At 43.6% G+C, this 19,814-nt stretch overlaps 1 protein-coding gene across 15 annotated transcripts in view; it reads left to right on the forward strand.

Annotated features, from left to right (window-relative positions):
* SLC20A2 (solute carrier family 20 member 2) overlaps window positions 1-19,814 on the forward strand; it is a 103,648-nt gene that overhangs the window by 48,503 nt on the left and 35,331 nt on the right. For all 15 annotated transcript variants that reach the window (XR_010409673.1, XR_010409674.1, XM_064585474.1 and 12 more), the window contains 4 exons: window positions 7,139-7,691; window positions 12,977-13,117; window positions 14,479-14,564; window positions 17,896-17,992. Coding sequence is in view for 13 of the 15 variants with exons in the window: in XM_064585474.1 (XP_064441544.1) it covers window positions 7,403-7,691; window positions 12,977-13,117; window positions 14,479-14,564; window positions 17,896-17,992 (613 nt within the window). In the remaining 2 variants the exon portion in view is untranslated. The remainder of the gene's footprint in view (window positions 1-7,138; window positions 7,692-12,976; window positions 13,118-14,478; window positions 14,565-17,895; window positions 17,993-19,814) is intronic.

Below are 19,814 nucleotides of genomic sequence, written 5' to 3' on the forward strand. Positions count from 1 at the left end.
TCCTCTTTGATCTCTGGCCTCGAAAGAGTTGTGTCTGAGTCCCTTTCTGTGGAACTTTGAATTTGCAATTCTAAGTCAGCCACATCCTCTCATTGATCTGTGTTTGCTCTTTGCTTCTTGATGCCATTGTTTTAAACAAGGTGTGACACCTTGTCCCTGAGCCCTTGCTCAATTGGTCAAACTGGCTGCTTTTATGGAGTCTGAGTGGAATGTTCCTTCTTTCATTGAATAAGGAAGCTACTCTTTTCTCTTCTCTTCTCTTTTCCTTTTAACTATTTAACTTTTATAACTTACCCTAAGGGGGTTGGGGATGGGGGTGGGGGAAGGCAATGCTAGCAATAAAGGAAGGGAAAAATAGCAGAAGTGAATATTACCTTTTATGACCAGTATTGTATTGGTTTTTTACCTCAGCTTTACTGAGGTATAATTGACAAAATTGTAAGATATTTGAAGTGTACACCATGATGATTTTATACACATATACATTGCAAAAGGTTTCCTCCCATCTAGTTAATGAATACATCCATCACCTCACGTATTTATATATGCCAGTGTTATTTATAGTCCGTTTTATTGAGGTATAATTTATGTACAATAAAGTTCGCCCATTACAAGTGTACAGTTTCGTGAGTTTTGACACACATGCTCATAGTGTAGCCACCACCGTACTCCAGATAAAGAATACAGAGTTCCCTGTGTAGACATAGGTTTTCATATCTCTTGGGTGACTGTGCCTCAGAATGGAACTGCTGACTTATGTGATAAGCATATGCTTTATAAGAAACTGCCATCCTGTTGTCCAAAATGGCTTTACCATTTTGCATGGTATTTTTTTCTTAGCACCTTTAGAGGTATCTTCATCTACCTCTTCACCCCCCTCCACCCCCTCAAAACTGTTCCTGTGCCTTACAGTGTATATCAGTCTTTAATCAAAGACAAGGCCAGAATTTGTACGTTGAGGAAGAAGAGCAGGACTAGAGGGAAGTGGGCTGGGTATATCCACATGACTACTGGGGGGGGGCGGTGGGCATAAGAGTGAGAAAGATCCTTCTAGAAGGACTTTGGAGCTTCAAGTTGTTCTTCCTGTGTCTATAGTGATACTGATAACTTCAGGTTGCTTGAGGCTAACCACAACTACAAAACACTTATGCATACGTTAGGTTTGATCCTAACAATAATTCTGTCAAGGACATATGTTATTACTGTCCCCATTTTACAGATGATGAAACTGGATCAGAAAGTGGATGTGACTTACCCAAGGTCACACTGCTAGTTATTAACAAAGCCAGGATTAGGCCTCAGGTTTCCTAACCATGACCCCAGGGCTTTATCTGCTAATAATGGTAATAGTCACCATGTATTGATCCCTGGCTCTGAGCTAGGACCTTTACCTAGCCACCACATTTTGTATCATTATTCCCATTTTCCAGATGAGTCCTTTAAATGACTTTGCCCCAGTTGTGTAGCCAGCTAGATGAACAGGAATGGACCCAGAACCTCTGACTGCAGGTCCTGTGCTCTTTTCCTTTCTTCATGCAGGAGAAACAGTGTTCCTTTTTTAACAACAGAGAGGAAAGGAGAAGGTGAAGAACATGCAGTGCTGAGAATGGCCACAGTGTGTTAGTAAACTGTCCTTGCCATTTATTTCCAGTTTATGTTGGGTTTTAAATCTGCAGCTTGTTCACTTTGAATGTCTTTAATAAAGATTATCAGGCTTTATCCCTGTTGAGTAAACTTGCTTCTTCTTGCTTCTGTGTCCCCATGTTCCAAGCTGGGTCTAACATTTGGCTTGGTTGTCTTGCCTTCCCTTTGGACATTTTTCCCCTTTCTCCCTCCCTCTTTCTTTTCCCTTCCCCTCTTCTCTATCCCTCTCTTGCTTGCTTTCTTGCTTCTGCTTCAGTCACAATATCATCTGCCTTTCTCCAGGCTCCTGTGCTCCCATAGACTGCTTTGCATCTTTGTAAAATATGCCATTTAAAGGTACTTAAAGCAAGTTTCAGAGCCATTCTTGTCATGTTTCCATTTTTTATCATTATTATGAAAATATGAAACTCAATATGTTTTATCATAAATATACTATTACTTTTTAAATTAGTTTTTGAAATTTAAGAGTGAAAAGTAGATGTTTTCATGAGCTATTCAAGAATGTTGGTGTTGATAGAAACTCCTTATGATAAGATCTACATCCCGAGTGTTGAAAAAAATGCTTCTGCTGTAATGTTCTGTAAGTAAGATTTCAAAAATGAATCTTCCATTTTATCTTTCCATATTATCAGGAAAGGCTAATATTTTTTATGGCAGAGTAGTCAGGTTTACTCACAGGTAGCAGTGAGTCGTTAGATTTTACATCATACCATTGAAGAGATTATCTGTGTTCAAATTTCTACCAAAGTGTCAGAATTCAAGATTCAACCCTAGCTTCTAGGAAAATAGGTTTTACATTTTTAGAGGGTAGGTGTGAGGCACTTTGGGTTTTAGGTGAGGTGTTGGAAAATTACTTCAAAGCACCGGGGTCCTCTGCATGGGGGGATCTGGCTCCTTCTCTTCACCTGTTGGAGGGAGAGCTTGGCCTGGGTGCAGTCCATGAAATCTCAGGGAAAAGCTTGGCATAGGCCAGAAGCAAACATGAGGAAGGGAGGCTATGGGCCAGGCCTTTAAAACCGCAAGGTCCCTGGGAAGGAGTCCTAACTAAGCCACAGTCCACTACAGACCTGATTGTCTGGGACGGGTTGTGCCAGCTGAGGAGCTGGTGGGACTCCAAGGCTGAGAGAGAGAGGAAGGCGGATGGAGGGCTGCAACAGGCATCTCTCGGCATGTTTGCTTGGGAAGGCCAAGGGTCATCACCTTTAGCAACGTTTCAAAACAGGGAACCTCCCACCCAAGGTTTTTTTTTTGTATTAATGTCTATTAAGTGCTACAGCTCAGCCACATTCCTGCTTTTAAACTGTGTACAAATTCATCTAGAAATATTCTGAGAATGTTTGTTTTCACTTTTTCTTCAACATTCAGCTTTCTAGTGTAGATAAGAGGGTATGAGGTAGAGCTGAAGCAGATGCTCACAGAGGAAGTTCTAAATCCTGACTCTGGAGTCCCGCTACTGCTCTCACTGGGCCTGGTGAAGGAAGCAGGACTGGTTCAGAGATCAAGGCAGAGAAGGGATGGTGGGCAGGACTCAGAGTTGAGGAGCTTGCTCAGAAGAATTGAGGGCACTGAGAAAAGAGAGTGAGGATCTTGTTAACGTTACAAGTTTGGGTGGTAAAACTTACAAAACCCCTCAGGACCTCTTCCAATGATTCAAAACATTCTAAGGTCTCTGTTCCTCAAGCGTGAGAGGTTGGTGGCACTTGAAAATTGAAGAATATCTTGGAACGTTCAGTCCTGTGCGTCGAAGCCATCTAAGGGCTTTCATACTGGGTGAAGGAGAGAGAGAGAGGGAGGCTTGTTCTGACCCTTTTCAGAAAAGCCCTTGCAGGAGAGAGAGAAGAACCAAGGCATTAGCTGGAAGATCTAAATACTGTTGCACCCTCATTGAGAATCACTGCTGAGGAGGAGAGGAGGCATTTCCATGCGACGCCTCCACACATCAGGCCTCTCTGTCTCCCAGCGACATGATTTCTATGAACTCAAATGAGTCGATTCTTCAGTATCAGGTCCAGGCTCCCCCATTGCAATATTAAGTAAATATTTGCCTCTGTGTTTTCTTCTTTTCTTTAGGTTTCAGTTTTTACATTTAAATTTTCAGTTTATTTTGGATGGAGGTAGGGATCTAACTTTTTTCTTCCTTCCAGATAGTTAGCAAGTTGGCCCAACATCACTTGTTGAATAAGCCAACCTTTCTCCGCTGACTTGATTGCCCACCTCCGGAATCCTGCTTTCAAACAGCCCGCACTGTCCGGTGACACACTGGCCAAAGCTCAGCCGCTCTGGATTTGTGCTTCCATACTCCTGACAGATTCCCATCTTGGCCTTGTGCTTGGTGCTCCCTGGCCCCCCTGCCGGGGGAGCCGAGCTCTGTTTCGGCAGCAGATCATGCTGTTGTTGAAGTGCTTTATTTTGATAAAGATTAATGGGAGAGGGAGAAAATCAGGGTGTTGGTCCTTGCCATAAAAAAAACAGGTCTTATAAATAGAATACAAAATAGAAGTCATTTGGTCTCAAAAAAGCCTTTCTCCTCATCCAGATGCTTATTGGATATAATGTGAAGGAGAAAAGCTGCATTAAAGAACACAGACATGGTTGTAGAAATAAGTTACCTAAGATTATCTGAGTAGGATAGGGGAACCCTGGTCTGAAATGGTGCCTAAGGTATCATAAAGACAATTAAAAGCCTCCCCAAGCCACCCTGGGCTGAGGACATACCTGCTTTGGTGCTCCTGGACTTGACCTCTGTGTGCATCCTGTCCCGGAGTGAACTTGTGGGCGAACCTTGCTTTAACATATAAAAACAAAACTAGAAACAGTGCAAAGGAGAAAACATAAAAACCCTCCTCGGCTGTTTCTCAGCCCAGTCCCACGAGTCAGCAGCCATCTGTCTCTCTCAGTCCTTGTGTGCAGGCCACCACCACTTGAGCCCCTGAAACCTCCTTAAGTGTCCTTTCTCTTTGGTCAGTGCCATGGCCACACCAGGCCGGGGGCCTCTACAGAGGCCTGCCTGAACCATGCAGTAGCCCCAAATCAGTCTCAGCAGATTCCCTCTTCTGTCCAGCCCCTTCTGCACATGGCGGCCAGTGTGGCCTTCTCGAAATGAAAGTCTGATCACGTTGGCCTCCCTCTGGTTACAAGCGTTCAGCGGCACCCCACAGTCTTCAGCTTGCTGGACACTGCCTTACACCGGCCTGCCTGTCCCGCCCCCACCCCCTGCTGCTCCTTCCCACCCGGGCCATGCCTGGAATGCCTCCCCCAGCCCAGAGTTCGCTGCCTCATCCTTAGGTTGCCTTCCCTGTCCTCTTAGACTGGGTCCTGGCCCAGAACTGCGCTGTCACAACGCAGTGGGCCGCGGGCCTCCTGCCTCCATAGCACTGGCCCCAGCCAGTCATACATTTGTGTGTTTATGTGGTTAGCGTCTGCCGCCCTCACAGGTCAGTGAGCCCCACATCCATTTTCATTCATTGTCATAGTCCTAGTGACTGGCACAAGGGAGGTTCTCAATAAGTACTTGTTGAATATTGTTCTTGTTTGCCCTGTTGGCAAGCTAACCTGACAAACAAGATTTCATCAAGAATTTAAGATTAGATCATACTGGTCCAAAATATTCCTATTTTGTATTTTCACATCTAGATTTAATGTGTCCATGATATTAATAAAATACTCTTTTAATAGGATATTGTCCTTTGCCTTTATAATGGTCTTTTCATTTGTCTCACATGGGATCTAAATCTCTAGAATTGCATAGGCTTCAAATCTTAGCAAATGATAAACTCTATCAGTATATATTTTCTATTTCATTATATGCCTATAACATTGCATACATAGATGACTCTATGACCAAATATGATTTATTATATACTATTTTAATTTGAAAAGCATGTGATCCAGTTTGCAGTTTTGGGTGGAAAGGAAAAATCATCTATTACGCTACCACTCACACTTAGCCACTGTTCTGGTTTTAGTATGTTACCTGCCCGTCTTCTTATATGGATTTGAACATCACCATGATCACAATATACATAAAATTTAGTGTCCTGTTTTTTCCCCCTAAGTAATCTTAATGTTAATTGATGATTATACTGTCTATGACATGACATATGAGCCTAATTTATCCAGTTCAGGTCAATAAGCATCTATGAAGAACCACACTGTGCTAATAAGTACCATTCTGCACACCTAATACCATTCAAAAAAATACAGATTTGGTACCTTGACTATATAATAATAGAATACCACAGTTCCAAAGCTTTTAGTGACATTTTTACTTCATGGATATATTAATTTTGTGACATCGCCTCTTTATCTTGGAAGACTTTTCTCCATGTTTAATAGCCTCTTTTTTCATGTATTCAACAAATTGATTAGGGCTTCCCACATGCCAGGCACTATTCTATGACCTGGAGATACAGCAGTGAATCCAATAAAGTCCCTGCGCCCTCCTGAAAGGAGACAGATAAGAATGAATGAATAAATGAATGAATGAATGCAGTGATAAGTAGAACAGACAAAAAGCAGGGTGAGAGGGATGGATAATGGCATGGGGGAGGAGCTGGTCTTTCACGAGGTCAGGGAAGGCCTCTCTGATGGTGACATTTGAGCAGAGACTTAAATAGCATGAGTAGGTACACAGCTGTCAGGGAGATTTTTTCTGGCATAGGAATCAGCAGGTGCAAAGGCCCAGAGGTGAGAGTGCTTGGTGTTTTCAAGGACTAGAAAGGAGCCTGTGAAGGAAGGGGCAATAGGAGCTGAGGACAGTGGGCTGGGGCGGGGCCCTCAGGAGACCTTGGAGGGCCTTCCAAGCCATGGTGAGGCCTCTGGCCTCTCCTCTGAGCGAGGTATAGGTAGGCATGGAATAGTGACATCTGAATCGTGTTTCAGTAGGATCATTTCATTCTGCAGCTTTCTCTCTTCCTCCTGAGGACTTCAGTTTCCACCTTTGACACCCTCTGGATGAGTCATTTTATACTAGAACCTATAAGCTTCCTTTCAGACACATGCATGGTATGCTGGTAAAGTGCTCATTCTTTGTGTGTAAATGTGCAGGCAGGTCATTAGCCATACCCTGTGGCGTCACAGAATCATATTTGGTCATCATCGGTGTAAGAAATTAGGCACATTCCACATATCTGAAAAACTCTGTAACTAAATTTCTCATTTCTTTACCTTTTTCCCATTTAAAGCAATTTTCTTTCTGAAAATAATGACCAAATGTATTTTTCAGATTGCAAAAAGTCATATCCTATTAAGGCTTATTGTCAGACTGTAATTATAAAGCATACTTCAACCTCTGATATTCTAGAGACCAGCTTTTTTTGGTGGGGGGGGGCGCCGTTAACCCATTATAATCTTCCTTGAGTTGCTTTATGGTTAGATCTGTCACATGCCGAAGTTAGATCCCATTAGTAGGCTTAAAACACTTATTTCTGAAAAGAACAAACCGTTACAGGTTGCTTAGGGTAATTGATTTCTTTTGTTTTCTTTTCTGTTACAGGAGGAGACATCACAGCTTTCCCAGATTGGGAGGAAAAATATGGAATGTGTTTTACCGCTGACTGAACACAACCAAATGAACTGTACTGACAGTAGTTTGAAAACCAGCAGTTAGCAGTTTGTTCAGGCTCTAACATTGTCCAGCACTTTCCAGAGCAAACTCACTGTTTACAAGAACTCTCGGCCTTACGACGTTTATAACCTCAAGCTTTGTTTATTTAAAATATTTCTGCAAAAGAAAAGTACCCGGAGCCCACTTTCCAAAATGGCCATGGATGAGTATTTGTGGATGGTCATTTTGGGTTTTATCATAGCTTTTATCTTGGCGTTTTCTGTTGGTGCAAACGATGTTGCCAATTCATTTGGTACTGCTGTGGGCTCTGGCGTGGTGACCTTGAGGCAGGCGTGCATTTTGGCTTCAATATTTGAAACAACCGGCTCAGTGTTACTGGGAGCCAAAGTGGGAGAGACCATTCGAAAAGGTATCATTGATGTGAACCTATACAACGAGACAGTAGAAACACTAATGGCTGGGGAAGTTAGTGCAATGGTTGGTAAGTAGCCTTATTCTTTACATCAGTGGGAACTGTGTCCGCTGGCCTATTTCCCTACAATGTTTCTGTCGTGTCCATAAGTGTGATTTTTGCTTTAACTTCAAAAACTGGTTTGATGTTCCATATTCACTACATCTTATTTTGCTTTCTGCATTTTAATTTGATTTTTTTTTTTTTTTTAGTGTTCAAATATCAAGCAAACATTTCTCAGTTTTTTAGCAAAGTTGGTTGTTAAAATAGATTTGGCTAAAAGTACTTTTTATAAAGTACAGACAAAGATGTTTGTAGACTAGCTATCATTTTAAAGTGGTTTGAGAGTTCTTAAAGAAATAACGTGTCTCAGTGAATGTGTTTGTAAGGTTGACTTGTGAGATATCCTTGACAGTTGATGTCTGTTTTTCCATAGATTATTCATCAGTTAGGATGCAATGTTTTGAAAACGTGGATGCCAAAAACCAGTATTTATTAAGTTTTGTATTCTCAGCTCAAGGTTTTGAGTTGACTGAATCAATCTCAAGCGCTTGTGTTTCAGGAAATTCTAGTCTTCTACATTGTTTGTAATCCCTTTGTTGGCTTTTGTTTTGATTTTCTGATTCTACCTCTGGGAGCTCCATTTGGGATGATATTTGTTTTGTTTTCTGGCCAAATGACCATTTGTGTGTCACCTGTTTATATTGGTAGTTTCAAGTTGTCTAGATGAGAGGGAAGTGTTGAGGGCAGTGAAACATGTTAACAAGCAGACTGACCGGCCAGTCGGTGTAATTTCTCCGTTGGCCAAGCTGACCATCAGCTTAAAGCACCGTGGGGGCGCTGCCCTTCCTGCCCTCGCTACCACCAGAAAGAAGACTCGGGCAGGAATGCTTAAGTGCAGCTGACAGGACTCTTGCTCTGCTTGCCTCTGGGTAGAGATGACGTCACAGCAGACAGTGGATCTATATGGGTAATTTGGTTAGGGAGAAGAGGGTTAGAGAGGAATCCTACCACCTTCTGCTTTCAACAGGACATATCCTTTTGTAGGAAGGGTCCTGCAGTAGGAGGTAAGATGCTAGCATACCAAGAACACAGCTACATTCCACAGGTCCCTAGTTCTTTACTGTCACTAGCATCCCTGAAGCTCCCAGAATGTGGACATTATTTGCCAAAAAAAGATGCACCACCATCTTTTTTGCGACAGCAAGTTAGTCTGAGAAGTTGTTGAGGCGTTTGATCCATATCCAATACCGATGTACTAAGGTATTAAATACTACTAAGCACAGGACACTGATAATACATGCTAAGGAGTTCTGTTTTGTGTTTTAACGATGTAAGGTTCATGACTGCTTTCATTCCAACAGCTGTTGTAATGACTGAATCTTATTTACCTTCACTGGGTATCTATTTCCCATCATACTCAGATAAAAGTGAAATTCCCCTTAGAAAAATGACAGTTCTTTGTAAAAATCACCCTTGGTTATCATGATAGGTATCTAAGACATAATCATAGTGAGCTGAAATTAAGATTTCTCCAGTCAGGATGATATGGGCAAGAAATGTTGAAAGTAGGGGTGAAATAAAGAAAAGCATTTATAAAATTAAATCTTAACAGCAGCTTCTCCTTTCAGTGGATAAAACTTCTGAGGAATGGTTGTGGTGTTTTTTTTTTTTTTAAGATTTTATTTGTTTATTTGAAAGAGAGAGTGAGTGAGAGAGAACACAAGCAGGGGGAGTGGCAGGCAGAGGGAGAGGGAGAAGCAGACTCCCCCTGAGCAGGGAGCCCAATTCAGGACTTGATCCCAGGACCCTGGGATCATGACCTGAGCCGTTGGCAGATGCTTAACTGACTGAGCCACCCAGGTGCCCCGGAATGGTTGTGTTTATTAAAGAGACTTGTTAGCGAGGCCACACAGAGGCCCCAGCTTAGACTGAAAGCCTTGTGAACTCAAAGCTTCATTCACTGCTCACTTTTCTTTTTTTTTTTTTAAAGATTTTTATTTATTTGACAGAGAAAGAGATAGCGAGAGTAGGAACACAAGCAGAGGGAGTCAGAGAGGGAGAAGCAGGCTTCCCACAGAGCAGGGAGCCCGATGCGGGGCTCGATCCCAGGACCCTGGGATCATGACCTGAGCCGAAGGCAGACACTTAACGACTGAGCCACCCAGGCGCCCCCACTGCTCACTCTTCATGTGGGCAGTATGACTCGTCCAGTTTTTCAGTTCTCCCACCCCTGGCCTTTGGCTCTTCACTGAAAGAATGACGAATACTTACCTCAACTAGAATTTAGGTTAACCAAAGCAATTTGAGGTTTTGCTTGAATAACTTGATTTTGTTTGCTTTGGTTTCTTTCTTTTAGTCTTTCTTTTTTTCTTTCTTTCTCTTTTGGTGTATGGGTAGATGAATCTCAAAGCCTATTTTGTTGGGAAGTTGTGTGAGTTACCTAGATTTTTAGAATTGGGTTCCTTGCAAACGAGAGCTTTGTTAATTTAAGGTGGTGGTATAATTATTATTGGCCAAAACCAAAGCTGATTCTTTCCTGATGCCTGAATTTTCCCCTTCTCCCTCTTCTAAATTCAGTATCCATTTCTTCTCTCTTTTTCTCCCCCTGTCCTATTCTGTTCTTTTATTTTTTATTTTTTTCCTTTAGAAATGTCTCCCCAAGCCCTTGAGTCTCTGTGCTTTCTGATAGAGTGGTGGTAGGTTTGGGTTGGTTGGGTGGAAGAAACTATTGTGCCAGCTAAACTTCCAGAACAGGGTCCCTTTTTGAACATTAAGTTCAGCGCTAAAGCACTAGTCGGTCCACTTAGTGTGAAACCACCAATGGTTCCAAAAATCTGAGAATTCAGAACTCACCATCTGCTCATGGAAATACCCCCAATAGCATGAACAAGCTGTCTCCTTGAACCAAAGTAAGAAGTGCCCCATCCCCTTAAAGCTCCCTAACTGCTGAGCCTTCTCTGCGCCAAGCACACTCACCCTGCCTGCCTGCTTCCAGCATAACCCCGCACCTTTGTGCGGTCACCCCCCAACCTTCCCAGGAATTGTTGCCTCAGAGATGCCCACCTTCCCCCCGACTTTCCCTAGGTTTTGTCTTACACTCTTATTGAGTACTTAATCCCTTCCTCTTTATAAGATATCATTATCTTAAGGTAAAATATCTCTGACTTTTTTCCCCACTGTTTTTCTTAACACTAATGTAATCCCATTGGCCTTCAGAAATTCCCAAGGCTTAGGAGGCCTTGCACTCTCGCTTTGCCAGGCGCCCTGCAAATACCTGCCTCTGCCTTCCCCTCCTTTCCGCTGCCCCTCCCCTTCTGCCCACTGGCCCCCATCCTGGCCAGGCAGCCCTGTCCCCCTGACCTTTCCTTACAAACCCTGCTGCCCCAGGACCTATGTTATAAAGTCAGCCAGAGAAGGGAAAGCAGCTTTCAGGAAAGAAAATCTCATGGTCTGAATTCATCTGGGTGAGTTTATACTCTTCTGTGAACATCACTAGATTATTTTCAGTTGGTAAGAATAGAAATCATAGAGTTTCTTTCTCAAGTTATAGTTCTGTGCCATGTAACATGCTCTCAACTCTGGCCCTGTTTTTAACACAAACGAGTCAGTCACTCGGGAGCTCAGGGCTTAGATGTGAAGGCTTAAGGAATTGTCCACAGGGAGGCCTGGCGGCCACCATGCAGCCTGTCACCAATTCGGTGGCACGAGGCCGGCCACTCCTCCTCCCGACACATGACACACGCTTCAGGGGTAGACGCGGACAGGGTCAGAGCCCAGTTTGGCTCACAGGTGGGCATGCCCAGCACTCACGAGCAGTCGTCAGCGTTGCTGCCCAAACTAGGGCCCGTACAGCTAGGAATGATCCTCTGTAACTCAGATATTTTTGAACAAAATGCCAGGGATCTGCTTAAAAGTGCTGCTGCCAAGCAACCAGATTTCCAGAATTAACATTTGGGATTAATAACGTGCCCTGCTTATCAGCCAAGCCCTTTGTTCCCTTACAGTTCTGTATGAGCTTTTCAACAGCTGTTTCTGAAAGTGATCTCACCCAGCTGATGCTTTTAATACGCGCTGCAAAATTTGATCTGCTTATGAAAATATCTGAAGTGAACTGTAGCCTAGAAAAACAGTAAGCCTGGAAAAGGAGGTGAAATTGAGGTAAAAGGACACAAAGCCAAAGCTAAGGATCCTCTTAACTGGTAAGAATTAGAAGACTTGAGGAAGCATACAAAGAAAATGCTTGGCATTCTGGGCAGGGGCTGAGAGCAGATGCCCACCTGTGGGTTAAATTTCACAGTGACTTCTCATATGAGAGGCACAAATACAAAAAGCAATGTGGAATTACTCTCTTTTTTTATTGAGGTGTCATTGACATGTAACACTATTACTAGTTTCAGGTGTACAATGTAATGATTCACTGTATATTACAGTTTTTCTTACAGACTAATTGATGTGAGTTCGCCAGTGTCCAGCCCTCCTCGTTACATGACCATAGGCTTAACTGCAGTGACATCTTTTCCAATGTGCAGCCTTTCCTACTTTGCTGTGCTCACTAGAATCTGTAATCTCTTGCTTGGTCTTGGCCACACTTCACATCAGAACAAATTCATCGTCAGCACCCGTACATAAATGTGACAAAGGCAGTTAATAATTGGCATCAAGAGACTTTCCTTTAAATATTTTCAATAAATCATCATTATCCCTTCAGTGTTGAAGAATGTTCCCTTGACTAGAGTTAAGTGAGTGATTTTTGTCAGGACTTCAGCACTCCGTAAAGAAACAATCCCGGGCGCCTGGGTGGCTCAGTCATTAAGCGTCTGCCTTCGGCTCAGGTCATGATCCTGGGGTCCTGGGATTGAGCCCTGCATCAGGCTCCCTGCTCGGCGGGAAGCCTGCTTCTCCCTCCTTCACTCCCCCTGCTTGTGTTCCCTCTCTTGCTGTCTCTCTCTGTCAAATAAATAAATAAAATCTTTTTAAAAAAAAAGAATCCAGGGCGCCTGGGTGGCTCAGTTGGTTAAGCGACTGCCTTCGGCTCAGGTCATGGTCCTGGAGTCCCTGGATCGAGTCCCGCATCGGGCTCCCTGCTCGGCAGGGAGTCTGCTTCTCCCTCTGACCCTCCCCCCTCTCATGTGCTCTCTCTCAAATAAATAAATAAAATCTTTAAAAAAAAAAAAAAAAGAATCCATAAGAAAACAACCCTAGAGAGATACTGTTGCAGAGAACAATAATTTGGATTTCTTCCTTTTGTGGCTGTTTGAGATACTGTATTCTATATCTGACTTTTTTTTTTTTTTTAATCTTTCAACCGATAGGTTCAGCGGTTTGGCAGTTGATTGCATCCTTCCTGAGACTTCCCATCTCAGGAACTCATTGCATTGTTGGTTCTACTATAGGATTCTCACTTGTCGCAATTGGTACACAAGGTGTGCAGTGGATGGAGCTCGTCAAGATTGGTAATTGCCATTTTCTTTTACCTGTCAGAAGCAAAGTTGACATTCTCTAGAGTAAGTCTTATTAAAAGTCGCCATTATAATCTGTTTTTCCCTTTGAATGTTAAGGTTTAGAAAACAAGACCTATGTGGGTAATACATTTTCCCCTACGATTTCTGCTAACGGAGATTGTGAACTTTTATGTGTTAAATAGTTTTTTAATGCCACTCTTTTCAAATGTCATCTGGCTTGGAAAATCAGTATCTATCTGTTGTTTCCAGACAGAAAAGAAATTTATCTGATTGAAATCAGTCTGTAGTCAGAAAAACTAGGCCCTGGTGAAGAAAATACCTTCTGTGTCCAGGAGGCAGGGTTCGTGGTCATGGCAAAGCCTGGGAGCGAGGCCAGGCTATTTACTTCACTGCATTCAAGAGGTCTCCTAGTCTGCCCGCACACAGGAGACACTCTAGCGCTCCTTCTGGGTTGTAGGCTGCCCAGCAGGGATGGGTCTGACAGGTCTGATGGTCTGCCTCCTGGCTCTGGCTTTTAGCAAGAGGGAGGAAATCCATTCAGCCCCATAAGTACAGACCCACCCATTCTGAACAACATTCTCTCGCCCCATCTCCATCCACTGGGTTACTCATCCATATAAGAATCACAGTGGCCTCAGGAGCCACTGTGTCAAACAGATCCCTGACCTACCAAGCCAGGGACATGGATGGCCAGGAAAATCACCTTAGATCCCAGGAGGCTTCTAGAACAATGTCTCTCAACTCTGGCTGTACTTGAGAATTACCTGGAGAAGCAGTTAAAAAATACCAATGCCCAGAACCCCATTCCAAACCTTTTAAACCAAAATGCTTGGGGTGGAACCTGAGCATAACTAGTGTTTGAAAACTCCCCAGATGTTTCCAGTATGCAGCCAGAAATGAGAATTGCTGGGCCATAGTGTCAGGATGGCAGTACCAGGCTGACCTAGGAAAATGAAATGGAAGGTGGCTCACCTTTTAAATAACTTTACTGTTGGAGCAAGGACCAAGTCTCCATATGTGGATGGGTAAGAAGAACAGACAGAAGGAGCTCAGTGGGAATCAAAGGAGACTGTTTTTCTGAGGCCAGGCTCAGGGATCCCTTCCCGGATTGTGTGCTGGGAGTGCGCTCCCTTACTCGGGACTCTGTGTATGTGTGAGGATTAGCTGTGCACGTGTGAGGGTCAGCCCTGCCAGGGAAGTGGGGTTGGTTAGGTTCTGAGTTTAGGTGAATAATTCCAGGAATATTTATTGATGTATGTACTGTGTGTTGGTTATCATTCTATTGTATAAATATGACTTGAGTTACGTAGAATTTTAACATTCATTAGATTTTTTTTTTTTTAATTATTCAGTTGCTTCTTGGTTTATATCTCCACTCTTGTCTGGTTTCATGTCTGGCGTGCTGTTCGTACTGATCAGAATTTTCATCCTAAAGAAGGTAAGTGAGGCTGTTATGTTTTTAAGTTTTAGAACTAATTTGGTTCTATTCAATAGAAATTAATAGTTAGGGAGTCAGAGGAATGGTTGTATTTTTACGTTGTTAAGGCACGTCACCCTGCAAGTTAGAATTAGACTTTATTTTAAAATAGGCAGAAAGGGGTGTCTGGCTGGCTCAGTCCATAGAGCATGTCACTCTTGATCTCAGGGTTGTGGGTTCGAGCCCCACATTGGGTGTAAAGATTACTCAAAAGTAAAATCTTTAAAAAAATAAGGTAGGCAGAATGAGTCGAGGTAGGGTCCCAAGGGCCCCCCCCCCAGAAAGCAGCATTGTAAATAGGGTTCCGTGCCCTGTGATTTAGTTCGTGAGCCAGTGCTCCCGGGTATTGCACACAGACCTCAAAAAAGGAAAAGTAATTCTTTCCTGATTGTTAAGTAGAACGGAATGTGATAGTGTGAAGATTTTGAAGTAGACTATCACTAAACACAGCTGGAAAATTTCTTTCCCCAAATATAAAGTGTTTGCTATATTTTAATGGAGAAAGCAAGCTTGAGACACTGACTTTTTCCTCTCCCGGAGGAAAGGATAAAAAGAAGGAAATATACCTATTGGGGGTAGATTTTATAAAAAATGAAAGGAGATTGAAATTAGAACTTACTGAGATCCCTATTCTAGGGAAAAAAACTCGACTGTATTTTTTTGACCATCAAGGGGTTGTCGCAGTATTTTATACTCCCTAAAGCAGGCCCCGGGTCCCTGTGTCACAGCGCACGCTGAGCACGTCCGGGACAGGCCTTCCCTCAAGTGGATCCTCACTTGAAGACGCCGCTATTTCCCCTTGGCACTGCCTAGCAGTCTATTGGAGGGCTCCTTCTCTTGGATCCATACAAAGCTGCATTCCTTCTCTTGGGTTCTCTCCATACTAATATTTATTTACATCTTGGAAGGTGCCACCCTCTCTTGCCTGCTAGACTTCACTTTTCTGACTTCCTCTGCCTGGAACCCATCCTCGCCTGGCAAACTCCTGCTGCTACCCAGCCATCACATGCCACTTCCTTGAAAGCCTTTCTTCTCCCACCCAGTTCTGGTTGCTTCCCTCTCTCTCATGCTTCTGCAACGCTCCATGCTTTCTTATCATTGCACTGTGGTGCTGTGTGGTGTTGTATGTCTTGCGTGCTGGCCTGGTTGCCATCGACTACAAGATCCGTGAGAGTAGAACCACGACTGTCTTGCTTACTTTGGTATTCCAGTGTCCAGCGCTGTTCTTGGGAAGACACTGGTATTTAAGAGGGAATGATGGATGCTTACATAGGTGGCAGATGATGGATGGATGGATGGAAGGAAGGAAAGAAAGGAGAGAGGGAAAGAAGGAGGGAGGGAGGGAGCCAGGAGGGAGGAGAGAAGACAGGTCTCGAGACAATTGGCATTTGAGTTTTAAGAATAAGTTATTTGAGAAAACATAAGATGATTCAATTAAAAAAACCCATAAACTCAGCATTCAACACCTTCAGAAGTTTCGGGTGGGAGTCTTTCTTCAGCAACTCTTGTCCTAAGAAAACATTTTGGAAAGGAGGGCAGTAGGCATTCGAGCACCGGAGCATTTCATTTGTAGTGGGGCCTGGGTTCTTGTCACGTGGTATGTGACAGGTGAAGAGCACTGTACCTCATCCCTGGCTCCAGCCCTGGCTCCTGGCTGCTTCCTGTTCACTGGTCTGGCTATGAGTCTCATGCAGTTGAATCCCGTGCGACCCCTGCTCTTACTGGTCCTTCTGCCTCATTACCATTCAACTCAAGCCTCTTGACAAGTGCTGATGGCTACTTGAGACATTCCAGAATAGGTTCTTAATGGGTTGTACTGTTCTGCAGACACACTTGATTTCCATACATGTTTGCATTTGATAGTAAGAATCTTAGTCTCTATTTCTCCTTACTCCCGTAACCCACAGCAGTTGTTAGATCTCATTTTCCTTTCATCACGGGTGGGTGGCAGAGTCATATAAATACCGGGGTCTTACACGGTTATTAGAAATTAGTCCTTTCTTGAATTAATTAAGTGACATCTAATGTGCCAGGGCTGTATTGAGTTCCCAGTCCATGGTTTTTTTTTAAGATTTTATTTATTTATTTGTCAGAGAGAGAGTGCACAAGCAGGCGGAGCAGAGAGAGAGGGAGAAGCAAACTCCCGGATGAGCAGGGAGCCCGATGCAGGACTCGGTCCCAGGACTGTGGGATCATGACCTGAGCTGACGGCAGACGCTTAACCCACTGAGCCACCCAGGCATTCCCCCAGTCCATCTTTTTGCTTCAAAATCTTCTGTAGATCTGCTTAAAACCTTCCAATTCAGGGGCACCTGGGTGGCTCAATTGTTAAGTGTCTGCCTTCGGCTCAAGTCATGATCCCAGGGTCCTGGGATCGAGCCCCGTATCGGGCTCCCTGCTCAGCGGGAAGCCTGCTTCTCCCTCTCCCACTCCCCCTGCTTGTGTTCCCTCTCTCGCTGTGTCTCTGTCAAATAAATAAATAAATAAATAATCTATAAAAAATTTTTTTTTTTTAAAATAACAAATTTATAAAAAAAAAAAACAACCTTCCATTTCAGATATTCTCTCAGATATTATTTAGTGTAAAACATATGCAGTACCATTCTTGTTAAATTATTAGATTTAGGGAATGTACCAGAAGCCTAAAGTTGCAGGTAAGTGTTTTATTAGACAAAGAACCCACAGTTCTTTTCAACTTTCAGTAGTTGAAGGTTAAATACTACGCTTTATGAAGAGATCTTAAAAGTCACAACACATGGTAATATATTTGCTTTATACATTTTAGTAGAGCTAAAATGTATTGTGTAATAGGGTGAAGTAAAATCTCACAGTCATGCAGTGGTGTTTAAGTCACTTGGCTCTCTTAGAGCGTCCTCCGAGGGCCAAGTCTCAAAATATTGGTTGCAAGTGGATTTTCAGGGCCAAACCTGAACTTAGCTGGAGTAGTGAGCACCATGGGTTTTGAAGTAGATGTTGCGCTCTGGGTTTCAGTCCCCAAGAACTGGCCTAACCTCACAGTTCTTCTCTGTTTCTAAATCTGACATCAGCTCATGTGATTCCAGCACCCCAGCGTGTCTGCTGGCCACAATAGTGCTCTTTGAAACAGTATTTGTGTAGGAGACCTGGCCCAAGCTGATGTGCAGCAGATCACACAGCAGTGACACAGCCCGCTGTTTTGGCCACACCGCCATTTAGAAGACTTCCTCGTAACAGTGTTTTCTGTCATTTCGCCTGTGTTGGCTCCAGAGTCTTCCTGAATCCTGACCTTCCACTTTATCTCATTGTTGTACAGGAGGACCCTGTTCCCAATGGCCTGCGGGCACTCCCAGTGTTCTATGCTGCTACAATAGCAATAAATGTGTTCTCCATCATGTACACGGGAGCACCAGGTAAGAATTCCTTGGAAGCTTAAATCCAGCAGGCAAGGCGTATTATTACCGTTAGACCTCACAGTATTGGTTTATTTGGTGCCAGCACTGTTGTTGGCTGACAGTAAAAAAAGCATCATTCATGCTCATGATGGAGCAGGAAAAAGAGTAGTAAATGCATGTCCTTGTTTTAAATACTCAAGAGGTATGTAAAGGACAAAGGCAACAAACAGACTTTCAAGTGAAAAAAGAAATTTGAAATCCTCATTCTGCTGTTTGCGCTGCTGTGTACCCGAACTGGAGCAGCCTTCTTCTGCACAGGATCTAACACCGCACTCCCCCCCTGAGCCGCGGAGGAGTCTGGGGCGGGGGCCGGGGGGGGGGGGGCGCACCTGAACAGGAGCGGCCCATCATCGGTGACACGCAGGGAAGCTCTGACGTGGCCCATAGCGCAAATGCCAAACTCCCTGGCATTTGTCTGACCAAAGAATCCAGTGAGTAGAAGCTACCCCCCCTTTTTTTAAGATGCTGAAACCAGTGGGTGATTTAATTTTCAGAATTACTTCTTCCCATTCTGATGCCTTTTGTTCTTTTTACAAGGTCTTCGGGGCTTTGGGGTGGGGTGGGGCAGGGTTAAAAGGTGTTTTCTTTTGCATTTTGGATGGCTAAAGAAAAACATATATGGTATTCCTCTGGCAAACATTTCAGTATGGGTGAGCATCTAATTAAATATTCCTGTACATGTTTTGGTAGAGAGGATTCCTCCTGTTTCTCTTTGTGGTGGCCTCCTACTGTGAGATCCCAAATATACCTATTTCTGTGGGGATATCTGGAGTCAGCAGATATTAGTTTGTGTTATTTTTCTTCTTGTTAATGTTCTTTATGGATTAAGATTCAGTTATTGGCCGTATTTGACAAAAATCTCCCTCTTTCTGTTCAAAAAGATAAAATTTCCCCTAAATAGCATGTCATAACATAGTTGAGAAGTGCCCTCTTCCAAAGTGGGGGAATGTCCTTATTGATTCTTCAAACTCGGTGTCCTCAAGGCCATGTTTCTCATATTTTATTTTATTAGACATATATATTTATGTTTGTGTACTTAAGTACTGCAAATAAGAAACTTTCTGAATGAATGTTAACATTATATAACTTTCTGCTTTGGCCTCCCTGCAGCATTCAAAATGTTGATCTTCAGGATGTAAATGCTCATGATCAGGATTTCCAGACTTTGGGTGGGAGCCCAGAGGTAGAGCGTCACAGCTGCCTTAAGTAAAAAGCACAAAGCTGAAGGTCATGGGGATGAGGAGAGCCGGAGAGGGATGGAACCCTAGCCTCAGATATCAGCAGCCTGGTGGCCCTGGAGGTTTTGTAATTCATGGGCTGGGAAGGGTGTGTGTCACAGACTGTCTTCTCAATATATAAGAAAATTGGAGGCGGGGAGAACACAGCTCCACACACAAAGTTAATCCCACCACCAAGTTGAATCTCCCAAAGCATGCACATGGTGCTCGGCTGGCCCTGCAGCGCCAGGAAGGGAGAGAGCCGTCTCGGCGCTGCTGTGAGCCCCCCATCTCCTCGCTCCTCTGGAGTCTTGTTCTTAACTTTATATCGGTGCCCGGAGCACCAGGTAGCAGAAGGAAAAGCCCAGCGGGTGTCAGCCGCCACCTCTCGGCTTAATGATGCCCGGGACTAAGGGGGGGCTGCCAATGCCTTTGTAGTGTACCAAGTCCCGGAAATGTGAATTGGTATAAATCAGGATGATTTATTTTTATTTCTGCATTTTGTTTTTTTCTGTTCTCTATTCTTCTTGCTCCTGGTGGTTCTGAATGTCAGAAGTCAACTG

Source organism: Mirounga angustirostris, unplaced genomic scaffold, assembly GCF_029215605.1.
Source record: "Mirounga angustirostris isolate CCGP_5_RB_7025 unplaced genomic scaffold, mMirAng1.0.hap1 SCAF_2, whole genome shotgun sequence".
Lineage (NCBI taxonomy): Eukaryota > Metazoa > Chordata > Mammalia > Carnivora > Phocidae > Mirounga > Mirounga angustirostris.